The sequence below is a fragment of the Dermacentor albipictus genome, unplaced genomic scaffold, assembly GCF_038994185.2.
Source record: "Dermacentor albipictus isolate Rhodes 1998 colony unplaced genomic scaffold, USDA_Dalb.pri_finalv2 scaffold_16, whole genome shotgun sequence".
In the NCBI taxonomy this organism is placed as follows: Eukaryota; Metazoa; Arthropoda; class Arachnida; order Ixodida; family Ixodidae; genus Dermacentor; species Dermacentor albipictus.
The window spans coordinates 8116183-8133705 of NW_027225570.1; the positions used below are offsets into that span (position 1 = coordinate 8116183).

The 17523-nt window shown below is 44.1% G+C and overlaps 1 protein-coding gene across 2 annotated transcripts in view; it reads left to right on the forward strand.

The window, feature by feature from the left end:
• Positions 1 to 17523, forward strand: part of LOC135901680 (choline transporter-like 1) — a 39247-nt gene that overhangs the window by 2017 nt on the left and 19707 nt on the right. The window contains exon 1 of one of the 2 annotated variants that reach the window (XM_065431521.2): positions 8785 to 8813. The exons of the other annotated variant lie outside the window; for it this stretch is intronic. Coding sequence (XP_065287593.2) covers positions 8797 to 8813 — 17 coding nt within the window. The 5' untranslated portion in view covers positions 8785 to 8796. Of the gene's footprint in view, positions 1 to 8784; positions 8814 to 17523 lie in introns of those variants that run through there. 2 annotated transcript variants of the gene reach the window in all.

The window sequence follows — 17523 nt, forward strand, 5'->3', positions numbered from 1 at the left end:
AAATGAGCAAGAAATATAAACTGGGAACCACACATAGGCAGTTTCTTGACTCACATATTCACAGACATGTACACGTTTAATGCGAGCGAACAAAGATAATTGAGCTCTTTTGAGGATTATCCTCAAAAGACCTAAATTATCTTTGTTCGCATTAAACGTGTACATGTCTGTGAATATAGTCAAACTTCGATATAAAGAATCTTGATTTAACGGACTTCGCGGCGTAACGAAATATTTTAATTTTCCTATTATATGTGCGTTAAAAACTGTGTATTTCTTATCGCGATTTAACGAAATAATTCCGTGACACGGTTTCGATCAAACGAAATTTTCAGCCATTTGAAGCATGTACTTGGATGCCTGTATGGCTAATAAATCTACCAAAACGCTATTATAGTAGTGTCGGCCAAGCCGAAAGTTATTTCAAGTGTTCTTCTGCATGGAACGTTGGAGCAGCAAAAACGCCATCAAAGCGCGTGCACCAGGGCGCGGTATAGGCAGCAAACACTGCTGCGGCATTTGTAGTGTTATCAAACGACTTGCAAAAGCAGCGGAGCGCTCGGAGGAACACGAGAGGTGACGATTACATCTGCGTAATGGGGATGGCATTGGATGGATTGGATGGCAAGGTGCAGCGTTGGCGTAGAGGTAGAACACCCGCCTCGTGTGTAAGAGGTCCGTGGTTCGAATCCCGGTGCTGCGCAATTTTCCACTGGATTAAAAAAAAAATCTTCGTGTTGATAAAATTGCATAAACAGGCCTGGAGTGTGGCCTGATCCCGGTGACAAGAACCGGTAACGCACTCCCTCACCAGAGCAGGATTCCCCACCCTGGTGTAGTACTTGGCCACAACCTCCTATATGAACACAACAATTAAACCCAGGCCCTCAGTCCCCAGCAGCTGCGAAGCAACTGATCACGGTGGTGGTCAGACCTGCGACGCAGCAGAGGGTGCTAAGAATCCCTGGCTCCGGACAGGCCGTCATTGGAATATGAACCTGGCAACGTTTAACGCTAGAACATTATCTAGTGAGGCGAGTCTAGCAGTACTATTGGAGGAAATAGAGGGCAGTGAATGGGATATAATAGGGCTCAGTGACATAAGAAGGCCAATAGAAGCATATACAGTGCTAAAAAGCACTATATGCACTGGGCATGTCCTGTGCTACCGGGGCTTAGCGGAGAGACGAGAGCTAGGAGTTGGATTCCTGATTAATAATATAGCTGGTAACATACAGGAATTCTATAGCATTAACAAGAGGGTGGCAGTTCGTGTTGTGAAACTTAATAAGAGGTACAAAATGAAGGTTGTACAGGTCTATGCCCCTATATCCAGTCATGATGACCAGGAAGTCGGAAGCTTCTATGAAAACGTGGAATCGGCGATGGGTTAAGTCAAAACAAAATACACTATACTGATAGGCGACTTCAATGCCAAGGTAGGCAAGAAGCAGGCTGGAGACAAGGCAGTAGGGGAATATGGCATAGGCACTAGGAATAGCAGGGGAGAGTTTAATTAGTAGAGTTTGCGGAACAAAAGAATATGCGGATAATGAATACCTTCTTCCATAAGCGGGATAGCTGAAAGTGCACGTGGAGGAGCCCGAATGGCGAGACTAGAAATGAAATAGACTTCATACTCTGTGCTAACCCTGGCATCATACAAGATGTGGACGTGCTCAGCAAGGTGCGCTGCAGTGACCACAGGATGGTAAGAACTTGAATTAGCCTAGACTTGAGGAGGCAACGGAAGAAACTGGTACATAAGAAGCTGATCAATGAGTTGGCATTAAGAGGGAAAATAGAGGAATTCCAGGTCAAGCTACGGAACAGGTATTCGGCTATGACTCGGAAAGAGGACCTTAGTGTTGAAGCAATGAACGACAATCTTGTGGGCGTCATTAAGGAGTGTGCAATAGAAGTCTGTGGTAACTCCATTAGACGGGATACTAGTAAGCTATCGCAGGAGACGAAAGATCTGATAAGAAAACCCATTGTGTGAAAGCCTCTAACCCTACAGCTAGAATAGAACTGGCAGAACTTTCGAAGTTAACAAGTGTAAGACAGCTGACATAAATAAGTTTAATATGGATAGAATTGAACATGCTCTCAGGAACGGAGGAAGCCTAAAAGCACTGAAGAAGATACTAGAAACTGGCAAGAATCACATGTATGCATTAAGAGACAAAGCCGGCAATATCATTATCAATATGGATGAGATAGTTCAAGTGGCTGAGGAGTTCTATAGAGATTTATACAGTACCAGTGTGCACCCACGACGATAATGGAAGAAAGAATAGTCTAGAGGAATTCGAAATCCCACAGGTAATGCCGGAAGAAGTAAAGAAAGCCTTGGGCGCTATGCAAAGGGGGAAGGCAGCTGGGGAGGATCAGGTAACAGCAGATTTGTTGAAGGATGGTGGGCAGATTGTTCTAGAGAAACAGGGCACCCTGTATACGCAAGGCCTCATGACTTCGAGCGTACCGGAATCTTGGAAAAACGCTAACATAATCCTAATCCATAGGAAAGGGAACGCCAAAGACTTGAAAAATTATAGACCGATCAGCTTACTGTATTTACTGTATTTACTCTATCAGCTTACTGTATTTGCAATTACTAAGGTAATTGCAAATAGAATCGGGAACACCGTAGACTTTCATCAACCAAAGGACCAGGCAGGATTCCGTAAAGGCTACTCAACAATAGACCATATTCACACTATCAATCAGGTGATAGAAAAATGTTCGGAATATAACCAACCTTTATATATAGCTTTCATTGATTATGAGAAAGCATTTGATTCAGTCGAAACCTCAGCAGTCATAGAGGCATTGCGGAATCAGGGTGTAGACGAACCGTATGTAAAAATACTGAAAGATATCTATAGCGGCTCCACAGCCACCGTAGTCCTCCATAAAGAAAGCAACAAAATCCCAATAAAGAAAGGCGTCAGGCAGGGAGATACGATCTCTCCAATGGTATTCACAGCGTGTTTACAGGAGGTATTCAGAGACCTTGATCTGGAAGAATTGGGGATAAGAGGTAATGGAGAATACCTTAGTAACTTAAGATTCGCTGATGATATTGCCTTGCTTAGTAACTCAGGGGACCAACTGCAATGCATGCTCACTGACCTGGAGAGGCAAAGCCGGAGGGTGGGTCTAAAAATTAATCTGCAGAAAACTCAAGTAATGTTTAACAGCCTCGGAAAAAAACAGCAGTTTACACAGGGAATACATCTACTTAGGACAGGTAGTGACTGCGGATCCGGATCATGAGACTAAAATAATCAGAAGAATAAGAATGGGCTGGGGTGCGTTTGGCAGGCATTCTCAGATCATGAACAGCAGGTTGCCATTATCCCTCAAGAGAAAAGTTTATAACAGCTGTGTCTTACCAGTACTCACGTACGGGGCAGAAACCTGGAGGCTTACGAAAAGGCTTCTACTTAAATTGAGGATGACGCAACGAGCTATGGAAAGAAGAATGATGGGTGTAAGATTAAGGGATAAGAGCAGATTGGGTGAGGGAACAAACGTGAGTTAATGACATCTTAGTTGAAATCAAGAAAAAGAAATGGGCATGGGCAGGACATGTAATGAGGAGGGAAGATAAGCGATGGTCATTAAGGGTTACGGACTGGATTCCAGGGAAGGGAAGCGTAGCAGGTGGCAGCAGAAAGTTAGGTGGGCGGATGAGATTAAGAAGTTTGCAGGGACAACATGGCCACAATTAGTACACAACTGGGGCTGTTGGAGAAAGATGGAAAAGGCTTTTGCCCTGCAATGGGCGTAACCAGGCTGATGATGATGATGGTGAATGGGGATGGGGAGGGAATGGACGTGCACTAATGCGATCAAGCACACGCTATGAGGAGGGGGCCGAGAATCCGTCGCCTATCTGCCGTCTCCTGCTCGCGTGCCTTAGCTTGGAAGTAATCTCACCGCGGCAAGTAAGAAGGCCGAGCCGAGACGTTTGGTGCCTGATGCGCCTTGGGTTCCCGCGCGTCTCGTGTTGGCGGTTGCATAATCTCAAGTTTCCAAGACATGGTGCGAAGCAGTGAATGTTTGCCTGAGCGCGTGACACCGATAAAACTATAAACCTTACTTCATGCAGTTGTCTCTTTGCTATCCCCTCGGTGCGTCGCCACGTCAATGCAGTACTGGTCTCAGCACAAGCTGCACAGCATGCGCTGGCGCTCGTAACCACGCTATTATGGCCCTACTTTCTTGCGATTCGTTTATACGTGATTACTAACAAAATACTATCCATCAGGAAGCCCCATGAATTTGTCAAGTTGCTTGCAATGCTGAAACCGTAAAACCTCGAATTAACGAAATTGCGATTTAACGAAGTTTTTTGCTGCAAGTACAACTTCGGTATATCGAGGTTCGACTGTATGTGAGTCAAAAAACTGCCTACCTAGTTTATATTTCTTGTTCATTTTTCCAAAAATTTTGCACGTGCTGTATGACAGTTCAAGGGTTACAAGTTACTATATATAGCGACGAAAACTAGAAATAAACCTGTTGTTGAAAGTTAGCGCTGTGTGTGCCAGATGTGCCTTCTTTGTTCTTTGTCAAGCTTGCCCTATAACAAAATAAGATATGCCGTTTCAACAAGCCCCTATTGCTATCCTCATCGCACGCTTAGTCAGTCTCGGGCCACTACTGATCTGGAAGGAAGCGATGGTCCGAGACTTGGTGCATGCTGCACGTGTTACAGTATCTGTTTCTTTTTTTCTTCCTTTTCATCATGCCTGTTTAAAGATCCTAGCTTTGTTTTGTTTTTGGATGGTCATACTTCCTTACGCAGGTTATATACCGCACATGTATTACATACATGCACGATAAAATTCAGCTGAAAGTTTGCACTTGTGTTCGTCAAATCCCTAGTCCCTTGTCTTACAGTTCGTGCTTAACAACAATATATTACGCACATTCATTTGATTTCTATGATAGTGGCAGAATAATGTCAGCAAAGGAACTAATGTGGCTATTTGGTGCACACCGATTTTTAGAATGCGCTGACTTGAAATATTAATAACACAAATAACTGAGACGGACACACAGGTTTACAGGACAGCCCAACTCTAGTTGCTAGTAGCACTTTGACCTGTGTGTCCACCTCAGTTATTCGTGTTGGGCTTTTTTCAAAATCAAGTAGCAGATGTCAGTGCATGGTTGCTACAGAAGTTCGGCCTTACAAAATTAACGATGCATTATAGGCTGATTTTTTATGTATTGGGTGTACAGGAAGCTAGCCAAGTTGTTGGATATTATTCCTCATATTTGAAAATTCAGCTTAACCAGGCTTGTCTTAATGGGAGTCTGCTAGTTTGTGTGCTTTTTTTTCTTCATCTGCTAATTTGCCGTTAATGGTTTGCAATGGCAAGACAATGCAAAATGAGATGTGGGTCTCACACAGCAGCTTGTTGTGGACGCATCTCAGACTGCGGCGGTGGGCACTTGTGGCAGTTCTTGGTTTTCCTAAATGCAGCGCCTTACAACAAGGGAATGGTCATGTGAATCTGATGAACAGTCAATAGCAGCATGTGGAGAATGAAGTAGAGAGCTCATTATGAATATACCAGTATTGAAAAATTATACAGGTCCACTCACATGTTAGATTCTCTGTGAAGCGATGCTTTCGTGACACAGTAAATGCATTAAATTTGCCCACTTTGTTGCAGCGTCTTTCGCATAAATAAAACTGGCGGGTGCTATGCATTGTTACAAATATTGTGCGAGCTTGTAATCTTTGTTTCTTAATTATTTATTTTGAATGTACCAGCCACTTCTTGGCTGATCGCCGGTTGTGGATATGTGCCATAGTATTGAAATCATATTCACCATCAATATGTGATGATCATCTCAAAGAACTAGTTGGCAATTGCATGATATGCACCACCTGCACCTTTGTGAATCCCCCATTGTGGGTATGTGCCATTGTGCAGAAACCATCATCGTAATCAACGAACGGCACTCTTCTTGGCCAATTTCCTGTTGTGGGTATGTGCCATAGTATTCAAATCATATTCACCATCAATTTGTGATTATCATTTCAAAGGTCTCGTTGACAATGCCACGATATGCACCATCTGCTCCTTTGTCAATCCTCACTTATAAACGCATCGGCATCCGTGTCAGTGTCGTCAGGTTTGTGTGGTAGCATGGCATTGAGCATCATCCTTGCTTCCCGTCCGTGAACAAGGCTGAATGGAGTCACCCATTTAGTTTCTTGTTTAGCTGTGATATGTGATATGTGATGAAATGTGATATAAGACAAAATCTCATCCCAATATTTGTGCTCTATATTCATGTACGCTGAAAGCGTGTCTTCGAGTGTTTTATTCAGGCGCTCTGTTAGTCCATTTGCTTGTAGATGGCAGGCTGTTGACTTTCAATGAATTGTGCCTGTGAGCTTCAGGATGTGATATAAAAGCACGACCATGAATGCGGTGCCTCAGTCTGTTATGACAATGGTAGGTGCACCATGTCTCAGGACAACATTCTCAATGAAAAACCATGCCAACCTCTGCTGCTGTGCCTCTCTGAATAACTTATGTTTCGGTGTAGCGAGTAAGGTAGTCAGTTGCTACAATAACTCAGCGGTTACCCGTAGTAGAGGTAGGAATTTGGCTCAAGAGGTCTATTCCGATCTGGTCAAATGGCGCTTGCGGTGCTTGAACGGGTTGTAGCAAACTGGCTGGTTGTGTTGAAGGTGACTTGCGCCGTTGACTATCTAGGCACGTCTGAATGTGATGTTTCACGGCAACGGGCAGTCCTGGCCAATAGTATCCTTGTTGCACTCTGTTCGGCATTAGCATGTATCCTAGATGCCCAGAAGTGATCTCGTTGTGACATGCTTTCGGTACTTCACAACCAAGAGCAGCAGGAACGACCAGCAAAAAGCTGATCCACTTTAAGAGAAGTTCACATTGTATAGTACTTTGTTCCTTAAGAAAAACAATGACAATCCTTAGGTGTGGCCTGAGTTTGTTCGTCCGAGAAATTGACCAGGCCAAGCAGCTTAGGGCCGGCACGTTGTTGTGCAAAGCTAGATATGTCGAGAAAACCGAGGAACGCTGTCTCCTCTTCATCGGAAGAAGGAGCTGAATCTATGGGTGACCGAGACAGGCAGCTGGTGTCGGTATGGCGTTTCCTCGGCTTGTACATGACCGCCATACCAAACTGTTGCAGTCTAAGGCGGCAACGTGCTAATCGCCTGGAACAATCTTTAAGATTTGTGAACCAGTAGAGTGAATGATGGTCGCTGATAACTTTGAAGGGGTGGCCGTACAAATATAGGCGAAATTTTGTAACCGCCCATACGATGGCTAGGCACTCCTTATCACTAAAGTTGAGGATTTAGAACACTGTGTTTAGGACACTGTATTCAGAACACTGAGGCTTTACAACACAGTTTTAGAACACTCCTTCTCAGTTGTAGAGTAAATTGCTTTTGTGCGTGACAGCATTCTGTTTGCATAAGTGATCACTCTTTCTGCGTCCTCCTGACACTGCACAAGCACGGCTTTGAGACCAACATTGCTGGCGTCAGAGTGAAACATTGTAGGAGCTGTCTTGTCAAAGGGGGCAAGCACAGGGAGTGTTTGTAAAGGATTCCACAAATCGGTAAATGCAGCTTGCTGTTCATCGCCCCATACAAATGCAACAGCATTCCTCGTGAGGTGAGTTAACAGCGACGCAATGCGAGCAAAGTGCAATAAAGCGCCGATAACATGTGCAGAGGCCCAGGTAGCACCAGATAGCCTTTTTACCTGAAGGTATTGGGAACTGTGTGACAGCGGCAATTCTGTTAGGATCCAGGCGGACACCTGCATGACTGACGACATAGCCAAAAAACTAGCTCCTCAAAGAAAAAGTAACATTTCTCTGGCTTTAGGGTGAGGCCAGCAGACCGTACTGACTGCAGGGCTGCTTTAAGCCGGTCAAAGTGCTCTTCAAATGTTGCAGAAAACACTGACATTGTCAATCCATAAGCCATTGGAAAGTAGCAGGTGCAGAGCACAAGCTGAAAGGCAAGACCTTAAATTCGTATAGTCCATGTGGCATGACAAAAGCAGTTTTCTCTTGGTCTCCCGGGTCTACCTCAATTTGCCAATACCCGCTTTTTAGGTCCATGGAAGAGAAATTCATTCAGGTCCAAAAGAGAATAAAACACTTCATCGTATTCAATTGTGGGCTACAAATAATGAACTAAAGCTAAACATTAGTAAAACCAAAGCAGTTTTGTTTCATCCAGGAAACAAATTCTGCGAAATCCTCCGACTACTGCTAAACAATTTCGAAATAGAAGATGTAGATAGCTTTTAAATGCTTTGCATGATTTTCTCCAATGATTTGTCCTGGGATGCTCACATCAATTACCTAATGAAAAAACTGTCCAAAGTAATTGGTCTCATGCATTGACATTGCGTTACGTTCCCTCTTTCTATTAGGAATATATTGTACGATGCTCTATTTTCTTCTACGCTAAACTATGGTGCGCTAGTTTGGGGATCAACAACTAAAGAAAATATGAAGAAACTTCTTTCACTTCAGAAGCATGCAATATGCCTTGTTTTTGTAGCTCCTTACCAAAGTAACTCAGAGGACATGTTCATCAAGCTTAAGCTTGTTAACATACAATGTATGTTCAATTTCAGACTACTTCGACAACATAAACTGGAAACAAACAAGAAAAATTACCTTCTGAAATCATTGGTGAGGTTGCAAAAAAGATTCCCCTCCATACAACACATAGTATCCCGAAACGTGGAAAGTTGATAGATGCCGCACGACCTATGGTAAGAAAATGGTAAAAGTACACATTACCGACCTTGTTAAATGAGTTATCCAAAAATGGCACGAATATAGAATTGATCTCTTTGAATCGGCTATGCAATATATATGTATAACTCTCCATTGTACTCCCAGGTAAAAATTTGCAACTGGGAATGCAGTTGGTTCCAGTTAAACTGGTTTCTGGAACAATTCCCAGTTGGTCTCCATTGCAACTGGTCCCAGTTGGTCCCCATTGCAACTGGTCCCAGTTGGTTCCCATTGTAACTGGTCACAGTTGGCCCCTTTGTAACTGGTCCCAGTTGGTCCACACCGGAACCAGTTCCAGTTCCTATTGCAACTGGAATCGATTGAGCAATAGGGTTAGTGAGCCATGGCCAACAGGAACCACAGGTAAACGTTTACATACAAATGGGATTCAAGCTGGCCATAGCTTGTATATGCTTTTTGTGGTTGCCATCGCGCGTCGCAATGAACCAGCCAGTTCAGTGACCTTTATGCAGCCGAAGCAGCTTGGTGTTGAAACTTCACATTTATTGAAACACTTGAGCTTGTGTTTAGCGATGAAACGTCTTGAATGCTCCCTTGATGACCTTGCACACGTTTGCACATCACCATCTGAAAAATATTTGTGCATTCAGTAAAAAAGCAGCCACTACTTCATACAAGCAATTCTACTTTACATCATACAGACGTGTATCAGTAGTTCTGATACACATAATACAGTGTGACCTGATGTAAAGTCAGAACTGCCCTTGAACAGAAGCTATTGGCCACATAAAGAGTGTGCAATGACAAATAACTCCTGTTCAGCAATAACTACGGCTTTTAGTATGAGTAGATCATGACACAACTGACCACTAAGGTAGCAGTGTTATATATAAAAACCTCGCAAGAGACATTTTTCTGTATTCAGAAGTGCGACATCCTATTTCATGTGCCCTTGTATGCGGTGAATGTTTTGCGCAAATTGGAATGCCTACGTAAAAAAAAAAGTTTCATTATGAGGACGACTTGATCGAGTGTGCCTGTAACAGTGGGCAGAGCTGCATGTACACACAAGTGTTGATTAACTGTCATGTTTACGACTGGAGCGAAATTCATGCACCGAAATCTTTTTAATTCAGATAATGTTTTCTCCAAAGCTCGTGCTTCTGAATTCTGCATCACTAACACTATCAGCAGAGTTTGTGCTCTGACCTTCTCTAAAAAAAAAAAAAATCAGATGTATACCGTATGAGCTGTCTCATATTTTTTAGCTCTTGTACACCATCTAATCTTTATGCCTACACAGGGCTGTATTATGCGAGAGCTTTTTATTTTCTTGCCTTAATATAGCCTACATACGCAACAAGTATGGGAATACGCACTTGCTGTGCAAGCATGCCCTGTATGCGCTTCTGTTTCACGTTAGGCAGAGCTACAGGTGCACGCTAGTATACGCTTATTACTTCTGTATGCCATTCAAAGCACAAGTCTTGCATGACACTGGTTCGTATTGACACGTGAACTTTTCTGGGTAACTGCACTCACCCACTGGCCACTTAAGTTTATCGCTCTGCGCAAGACGCGCCTGCATGGCTGTAACTTACTCAAATGTTATCATTGATTCTATTTGTTGTGTATATATGTTATCGCCTAACCTAGAGTAATGAGATTGTGTGTGCAACATGAATTGTGTAGTACTTTCTGGAAGTAATGTGGGCGCCATCGATTACGCCAGAACCTTCGGCAAGTTATGTGACAAAAAAAAAAACCGTGTTTGACTGGCAAATAATGGGGCTCAATAACGAGCACCAAACTCGCAAGCATTGATGTGTACAAACGTCACGTAGTAGAACACTTGAGTCAACGACACTGTGCTGCAGTATTGACACCGTTGTGATAAAGAACCATTTGCACTCGAAACATAAATAAGTTACATATATAATTACCTCCAAATGGCAGAATCAAGACGAGGGAAAAGTGCGCATGTCAATCCACACGTGATAGGTCCACAAAGCCGCGTAGTTGATGTTAAAAACAGGTGCCATCCGTTGGCCTGTAATCATGCAGTCTTCCAAAGGTGAAAATGTCCAAGACTAATACTACATAAATGAGGTTACGCAGGCAATGACACCACAGGTTCCTCTTGAAAAATCTTCACAACCACGCATGCCTCGCTCCATGCCTCGCTAGAATAGCTTGCTGTTAATATGGCTGCCGAACTACGCCATCACATTTCCACATTTTCGTATTTGTGATGCAGTTTCTCGCTGTTAATGAATATTACGCTATCTATGTGAGGTAACAATTTTATTTCACTTTTATTTGACATAATTTAATTTTATTGCTGTATCATTATTATTGTTTGAGCCATAGAGGTTTCAGCCCATCATGAGAAGATATGCAACTAATTTTTTTTCTTCAAGATCGCGGTTGTTGTTCATGGTCGGTGTAAGCACTGTCGATGTAAGCATCATAATATTCTTTCACCATGTGGAAGAGTGTACTAGACTAGCCATGGACGCGTAGTAAGCATGCGTTGTGTAGCTCTATGCGCTGCGGAGCATTTTCTTTTTTTTGTCGTAGGGAAGTAATCACTGTGCTGCCAACACCAGTTGTTTCCACCAAATGCCATACAGCTCACTAGCGCTTAGCTAGACAACGATGTCAGCGGCACAAAGTTGGTGCAACATTACCGCAAAACTGCGGTGTCGGTCAGGCACGCAGCGGTAACGTCATGAGATGAACCAATGCCTCATTGGACAACTGAAGATTAGGGCCAACATTCACAAATTTAGTGCGCTGAAACTAAAGCACACGTACGTGTCAAGGCAATGTGCTCCACATTTACGCAACAGGATCCTGCGTGATTCAGTTATCCATATAAATAAATCTTGTGTCGGATAAAACCCATCTCTAATGTCGCACTCATTGCAGCATTATATCACTTAGTTTTTTATGTTAACAGTTGTATGAGTACAGATCCCAACTACTACCAGTTGCTACTATACAACTGGTCAAAGTTCCAGTTGGAATCCGAATGGAACCACTTGCTTCCAGTACAGCTGGTTCAGGTTCCAGTTGGATCCCAACTGGGACCATTTGCTTCCAGTACAACTGGTAATGGTTCCAGTTGTGTTCCAGTTGTATCCCAACTGGGACCATTTGCTTCCAGTACAGCTGGAGATGGTTCCAGTTGGATCCTAACTGGAACCAGTTTCATCCCAGTTGCTTTATAACTGGGACCAGTTGGTTTCCTACTGGAACCAGTTGGTCGCAGTCAATACCAGTTGGATTCCAGTTGAATATTTTCACCTGGGCTATATTTTGTTGAAACACTACTTGCATTTTTTGTACTTTCTTTTTCTCGTTTCTGATCCAGTGAATTTCCCACGATGTTTTCGTATATTAATAGATTTTCTTTATGCACATATTTGCCTGTTGTTTGCATGTCTTTGTATTTTATGAAGTTTTTGCATTTCCTGCAAATTGATTTTCTCCTCTACATCTTGTATGGAATTGATGCCACTGTATGCCATGCTACAGTGCACGGACCCAGTCAAGCCTTTTCAGGCTTTTTGTCTGTGCTCCCAACATGGTTGGTTAATTGAATTGAATTGAAAACTAACAAGCATTTCAAAGCATATCAAGTGAATTGGCTATGCGGGGTAGCGGACACACGTCTTTCTTTTGTCACCTGATTTAGCTTCGGATAATCCGCACAGAAACACAGGCTGCCATCCTTCTTGATCAAAACAACAGGGGATGCCGAAGGGCTTTTGGGCATCACATCGTCTTTCAAGAATCGTGTGAATCGCATTGTCTTCAAGCATTTGGTTTACCTGCTGTTGTATCGCCTTGTGTTCCTTTAGGGCCACACGATAAAGGCTTTGGATAAAGGGGATAAAGGAATATATGCAACCCTTATATATAGCTTTCATTGATTACGAGAAAGTGTTTGATTCAGTCGAAACCTCAGCAGTCATGGAGGCATTACGGCATCGAGGTGTAGACGAGCCTTATGTAAAAATACTGAAAGATATCTATAGCGGCTCCACAGCCACCATAGTCCTCCATAAAGAAAGCCACAAAATCCCAGTAAAGAACAGTGTCAGGCAGGGAGATACGATCTTCCCAATGCCATTCACAGCGTCTTTACAAAAGGTATTCAGAGACCTGGATTAGGAAGAATTAGGGATAAGAGTTAATTGAGAATACCTTAGTAACTTGCAATTCGCTGATGATATTGCCTTGCTTAGTAACTCAGGGTACCAATTGCTATGCATGCTCACTGACCTGGAGAGACAAAGCAGAAGGGTGGGTCTAAAATTAATCTGCAGAAAACTAAAGTAATGGTTAATAGTCTCGCAATAGAACAGCAGTTTACAATAGGTAGTGAGGCACTGGAATTGGTAAGGGAATACATCTACCTACTTATGGTAGGTAGTGACCGTGGGTCCGGATCATGAGACAATTAATCAGAACAATAAGAATGGGCTGGGGTGCGTTTGGCGGGGCGTGTTTGGCAGGCATTCTCAGATCATGTACAGCAGGTTGTCATTATCCCTCAAAAGAAAAGTGTATAGCAGCTGTGTCTTACCAGTACTTGCCTACGGAGCAGAAACCTCGAGGCTTACGAAAAGGGTTCTACTCAAATTGAGGACCACGCAACGAGCTATGGAAAGAAGAATGATGGGTGTAACATTAAGGGATAAGAAAAGAGAAGATTGGGTGAGGGAAAAACACGAGTTAATGACATCTTAGTTGAAATCAAGAAAAAGAAATGGGCATGGGCAGGACATGTAATGAGGAGGGAAGCTAACCGATGGTCATTAAGGGTTAAGGTCTGGATTCCAAGAGAAGGGAAGCGTAGCAGGGGGCAGCAGAAAGTTAGGTGGGTGGATGAGATTAAGAAGTTTGCAGGGACAGCATGGCCACAATTAGCACATGACCGGGGTAGTTGGAGAAGTACGGGAAAGGCCTTTGCCCTGCAGTGGGTATAACCAGGGTGGTGACGATGATGATAAAGGCTTTGATGAATCAGTCTCACTGCGTCCTCTGTGATTATTCAGTGCTTGGTTAAGGGCATCCGAATGACCCTTGACATTAACGCAAAGCTGTCGTGAAACTCGGCCAAGAGCGCAAGAAGCTGTTTTCGCTCGTGTTGCGGTAATGTTTACATCAAGCACAAGTGCTGGGTCTTGTGCAGATGCTTCATTGAGTGCTGAAAAGCAGCCACAAACATCAGCGACATTGTAAAAATAGGCCACGGCCATGCCCTTTGTTAGGTGCCTTGGCTCTGTGCTAAAATTGTTTAACAATAGGTTTCTGCGCCTGTCGGTGACATTTACGATGCCTCGTGCAAGAGGTACTGTGAGTAAATAACAACTGGGTTACTTAGTGTGCAACTCCTTCGCTATCAAACGGTACGGTGCATGCCACCAAAACAAGGATACATGACCGAGGTGAGACGATTACGTCGTTTTCGATGAGGCGAAAGAAGTTGTATTGCCGCGATAAGCAGGGAGCTAAATCGGGACTCTCGTATAATGTTACTGAGCAGTCCGAGATGTTGATTATGGCGCCATATTCCTGTAGAAAATCCATGCCTATGATTAAATCTTTATAACATGTTGGAAGAATGAGGAAAGTGGCATGACTTTTATGGGCTCGTGGCGCAGCTCAGAAAGAGCAAAAAAGGGAGGTAGGGGTAATCAAAGGGAACGGGAAACAGTGTTTTCCATTCCCTTTTATTACCCCTACCTCCTTCCTTTTTTGCTCTTTCTGAGCTGCGCCACGAGCCCAAAAAAGTCATGACATACCAACTCGCCCAAACTGCTGCGCTTTTGAGGAAAGTGGCCACGAAAGAAAAATCTGTGATGGCGATTCTCGCAGTACAGCTTCCAGCAGACATGAGCAGTTCGCCACCTGCAGTCCTGATATGGGGTCCCGTCCAGGGCATTTTTACTTTCTTAAAGCAATCGGCTAGACCTTGACTCATTATGAAACAATCAGCACCTGTGTCGGCTAGTGCTGTCATTTGCTGTCTGTCAATGGAAGCAATAAGATTTGCGCTCACAATTTCGTCGATGTCGGGGTTTGTCGGTTTCGTGGCATCCTGCAGCGGGGTTATTCAGGGTTTTTGAATGTCTTGTCGGCCCGCGACCTTACCCCTGAGGTCACCACCGTTAGTTTCCCCGGCGTGGGCGAGCCACCTTCTTCCTCGAAGGTCAGCAAAAAGATGTCCATTCGGTGTAGATGAATGAGCAGGGGGCATAGAACATGACCGTCAGCCAAAATCAGCCTGTTGATTAGGCAGAAAGTCCTCGTTCAGAATGTGCGTTAACGCAGGGCCTTGAAAAGCAGCATCGTCACTTCGTAGCATGTAGTCGTCACAGGTGTGTCGACCATCAGACCAGAATTGATAAGGTCGGATGAGGTCGTCTTTTTTTTAAATTTGCGGAGGCTTCGAAGCGTCGTCTTAAGGCGGTGATCAGAATGCAGCTGACGGTGCCTGGTGGTGGGACGGATTCGGAACAATGGGTGGAAGTCTCAAAGTTTCTTCTGGTGGTGATGACCAAGGTAAGGCTCTCAGTGGCTGATGGTGCGACCGCATGGGCGTAACTGAGGAATGACGTTAGAGAGCGTCATCTTATGGGACAGTGCTTGTGACTACGATCATCCGCCGAGTACGCTTGCCTAATTTCATTACGGATGACTTCAGCAGCAGATGCCATGGGTGTGCTCACTGCCGGTGTGCAGATCTTCCAAAGTTCATCGCAAAGAATTTCCCGATTTAGGTCGCAGAGTCATTGCTAACGGTCGTTGCAGCAGCGTTGATAATTGTGCTGGTGGGCAAGCGATCGAACTGCCTGCATTCGTACGCCTGATTGTGCTGCCTGTGCGTTCGATACCAGTGGCTTTATAAAATCAGCCACAGTACACGGGGGATCGCACACAAGTCCGGTGAATAGTTCTTTGATGCCATGCATAAGGTATCACAACTTCTTTTCCTCAGGCATGTGAGGGTCAGCTGTATGACGCAGGCGGGTCATGTCCTCGGCAAATATTGGTACGGTTGAGTTTGGTGTCTGGATGTGCAACTCAATTAGCTGCTGGGCACTGTCCTGTCGATTGACACTCGCAGATGTTTCAATGAGCTGGTGCTGGAAATCATTCCATGTAGTAGTGATGTTGGTCTCACTGTTTTCAAGCCACGTGCGAGCACTACCGTCAAGGGCGAAATGCACGTTATTGTTGAGCAGTCCATCCATTGACATTGACAACATGTTCGTACTGGTCAAGCCAGTCTTCAACGTCTTCATGTGCACCACCTTCAAAGCAATCGACTGCCAGTGGTTGCAGGAGGGTTACCTGGGACAGACTGTGAGTAGAGCTGTCTTGTGTAACTCGTGGAACCTGTGGTTGGCTGGCGGTCGCCATTGGCAGAGGTAGACAGCACCCGGATGAGCGTTTCTGTAGGGGGTGGAGCTCCAGAGCAAGGCCTAGCAACTGTTGACTGAAGCGAAGCGCATGAGTTGTAATTGGAGACGGCTGGATGAACGGCTCCCAGGAGGAGTCCGGAGCATCAGGCAGGGTTGTGTACCCCGTACCTCCAGCAGTCCCGCACTTCAACGTGAACAAGACGCAACACGTTGAGCAAGACGGTGGAACAGCCTGTTGCAAAACCACCAGAACAAAGATGTCTCCTTTGTCTCTGCATTACTATCCTCATTGTCGTCTGCATGTCTACATAAAGCATGTGTCAATATCAAATCACAGATGCTCACACAAACAAAATAAATACATCTTGACCTAAGAACGACAGAAAGCTGAGCTAGTTGGTAAGGATTCGTTTTGCAAAAAAGAGGTGAGGCGTGCAGACAGGACACAAGAGCAGAGAAGTTCGTGTTCTCACGTTCGTATTGTCCACTTCTCTACTCTTGTGTCCTGTCAGCACGCCTCACCTCTTTTTTTGCAAAATTTTGACCTAGTAAGCCCCAAATGAATGAAGGCAAGGTAGTAACCTAGCGCAATAAAAACATGGAAACAAGAAAGGTGGACAAGGCGTTTCCGTGTTTTTATCATGCTAAGTTACTACTTCAATTATGGACGACCAACTAGCTCAACAATCTACTCTTCTAGAAGGCAGGCGTTCCTCTGACATCCGCAGTGGCGAGACATTCTTGAAGGAGGGCCAAAAGAGGCTCTCTGTAGCTTTTGCAAGCTCTCTGAAGTGAAACTACGTATATATATATCAATGTAGCATGGAGGGCGAGGCTTCATCTTCTGGCCACAATCTGTCATTTCACTATAACCACTGTCTTATGAACACCTGGTGTAACCCAGTGAAAATCCATAATTGTCAATCAGCGTAATTTTTTGATGGCCAGCGTGCAGACAGCAGAGAGCACATGGAGGTACATAATGGAACAGCAAAGGTATTCCTTTTGGATCTCTCTGCCGTGTATTTATGTGTTTTTCACTTTGTTTCTCACAAGTTTACTAAAAGGCACCGGGATGTATGTATTTTCTGAAGAGCAGAACAAACACAGTATTGGCGCTCACACTGTCCATGTTTTTTGTGTGGTTTGATTTTGTATGCACAAGCAATCTTGCTAAGATTGACATCTGGTGTTGCTCAGGCAAATGGTCTACCGTTGTTGTTATTCCAGATTTGCGAAATCTTCCTGCTAACGTACAGTACAGTCCAAACTCTTGAAAAGGATT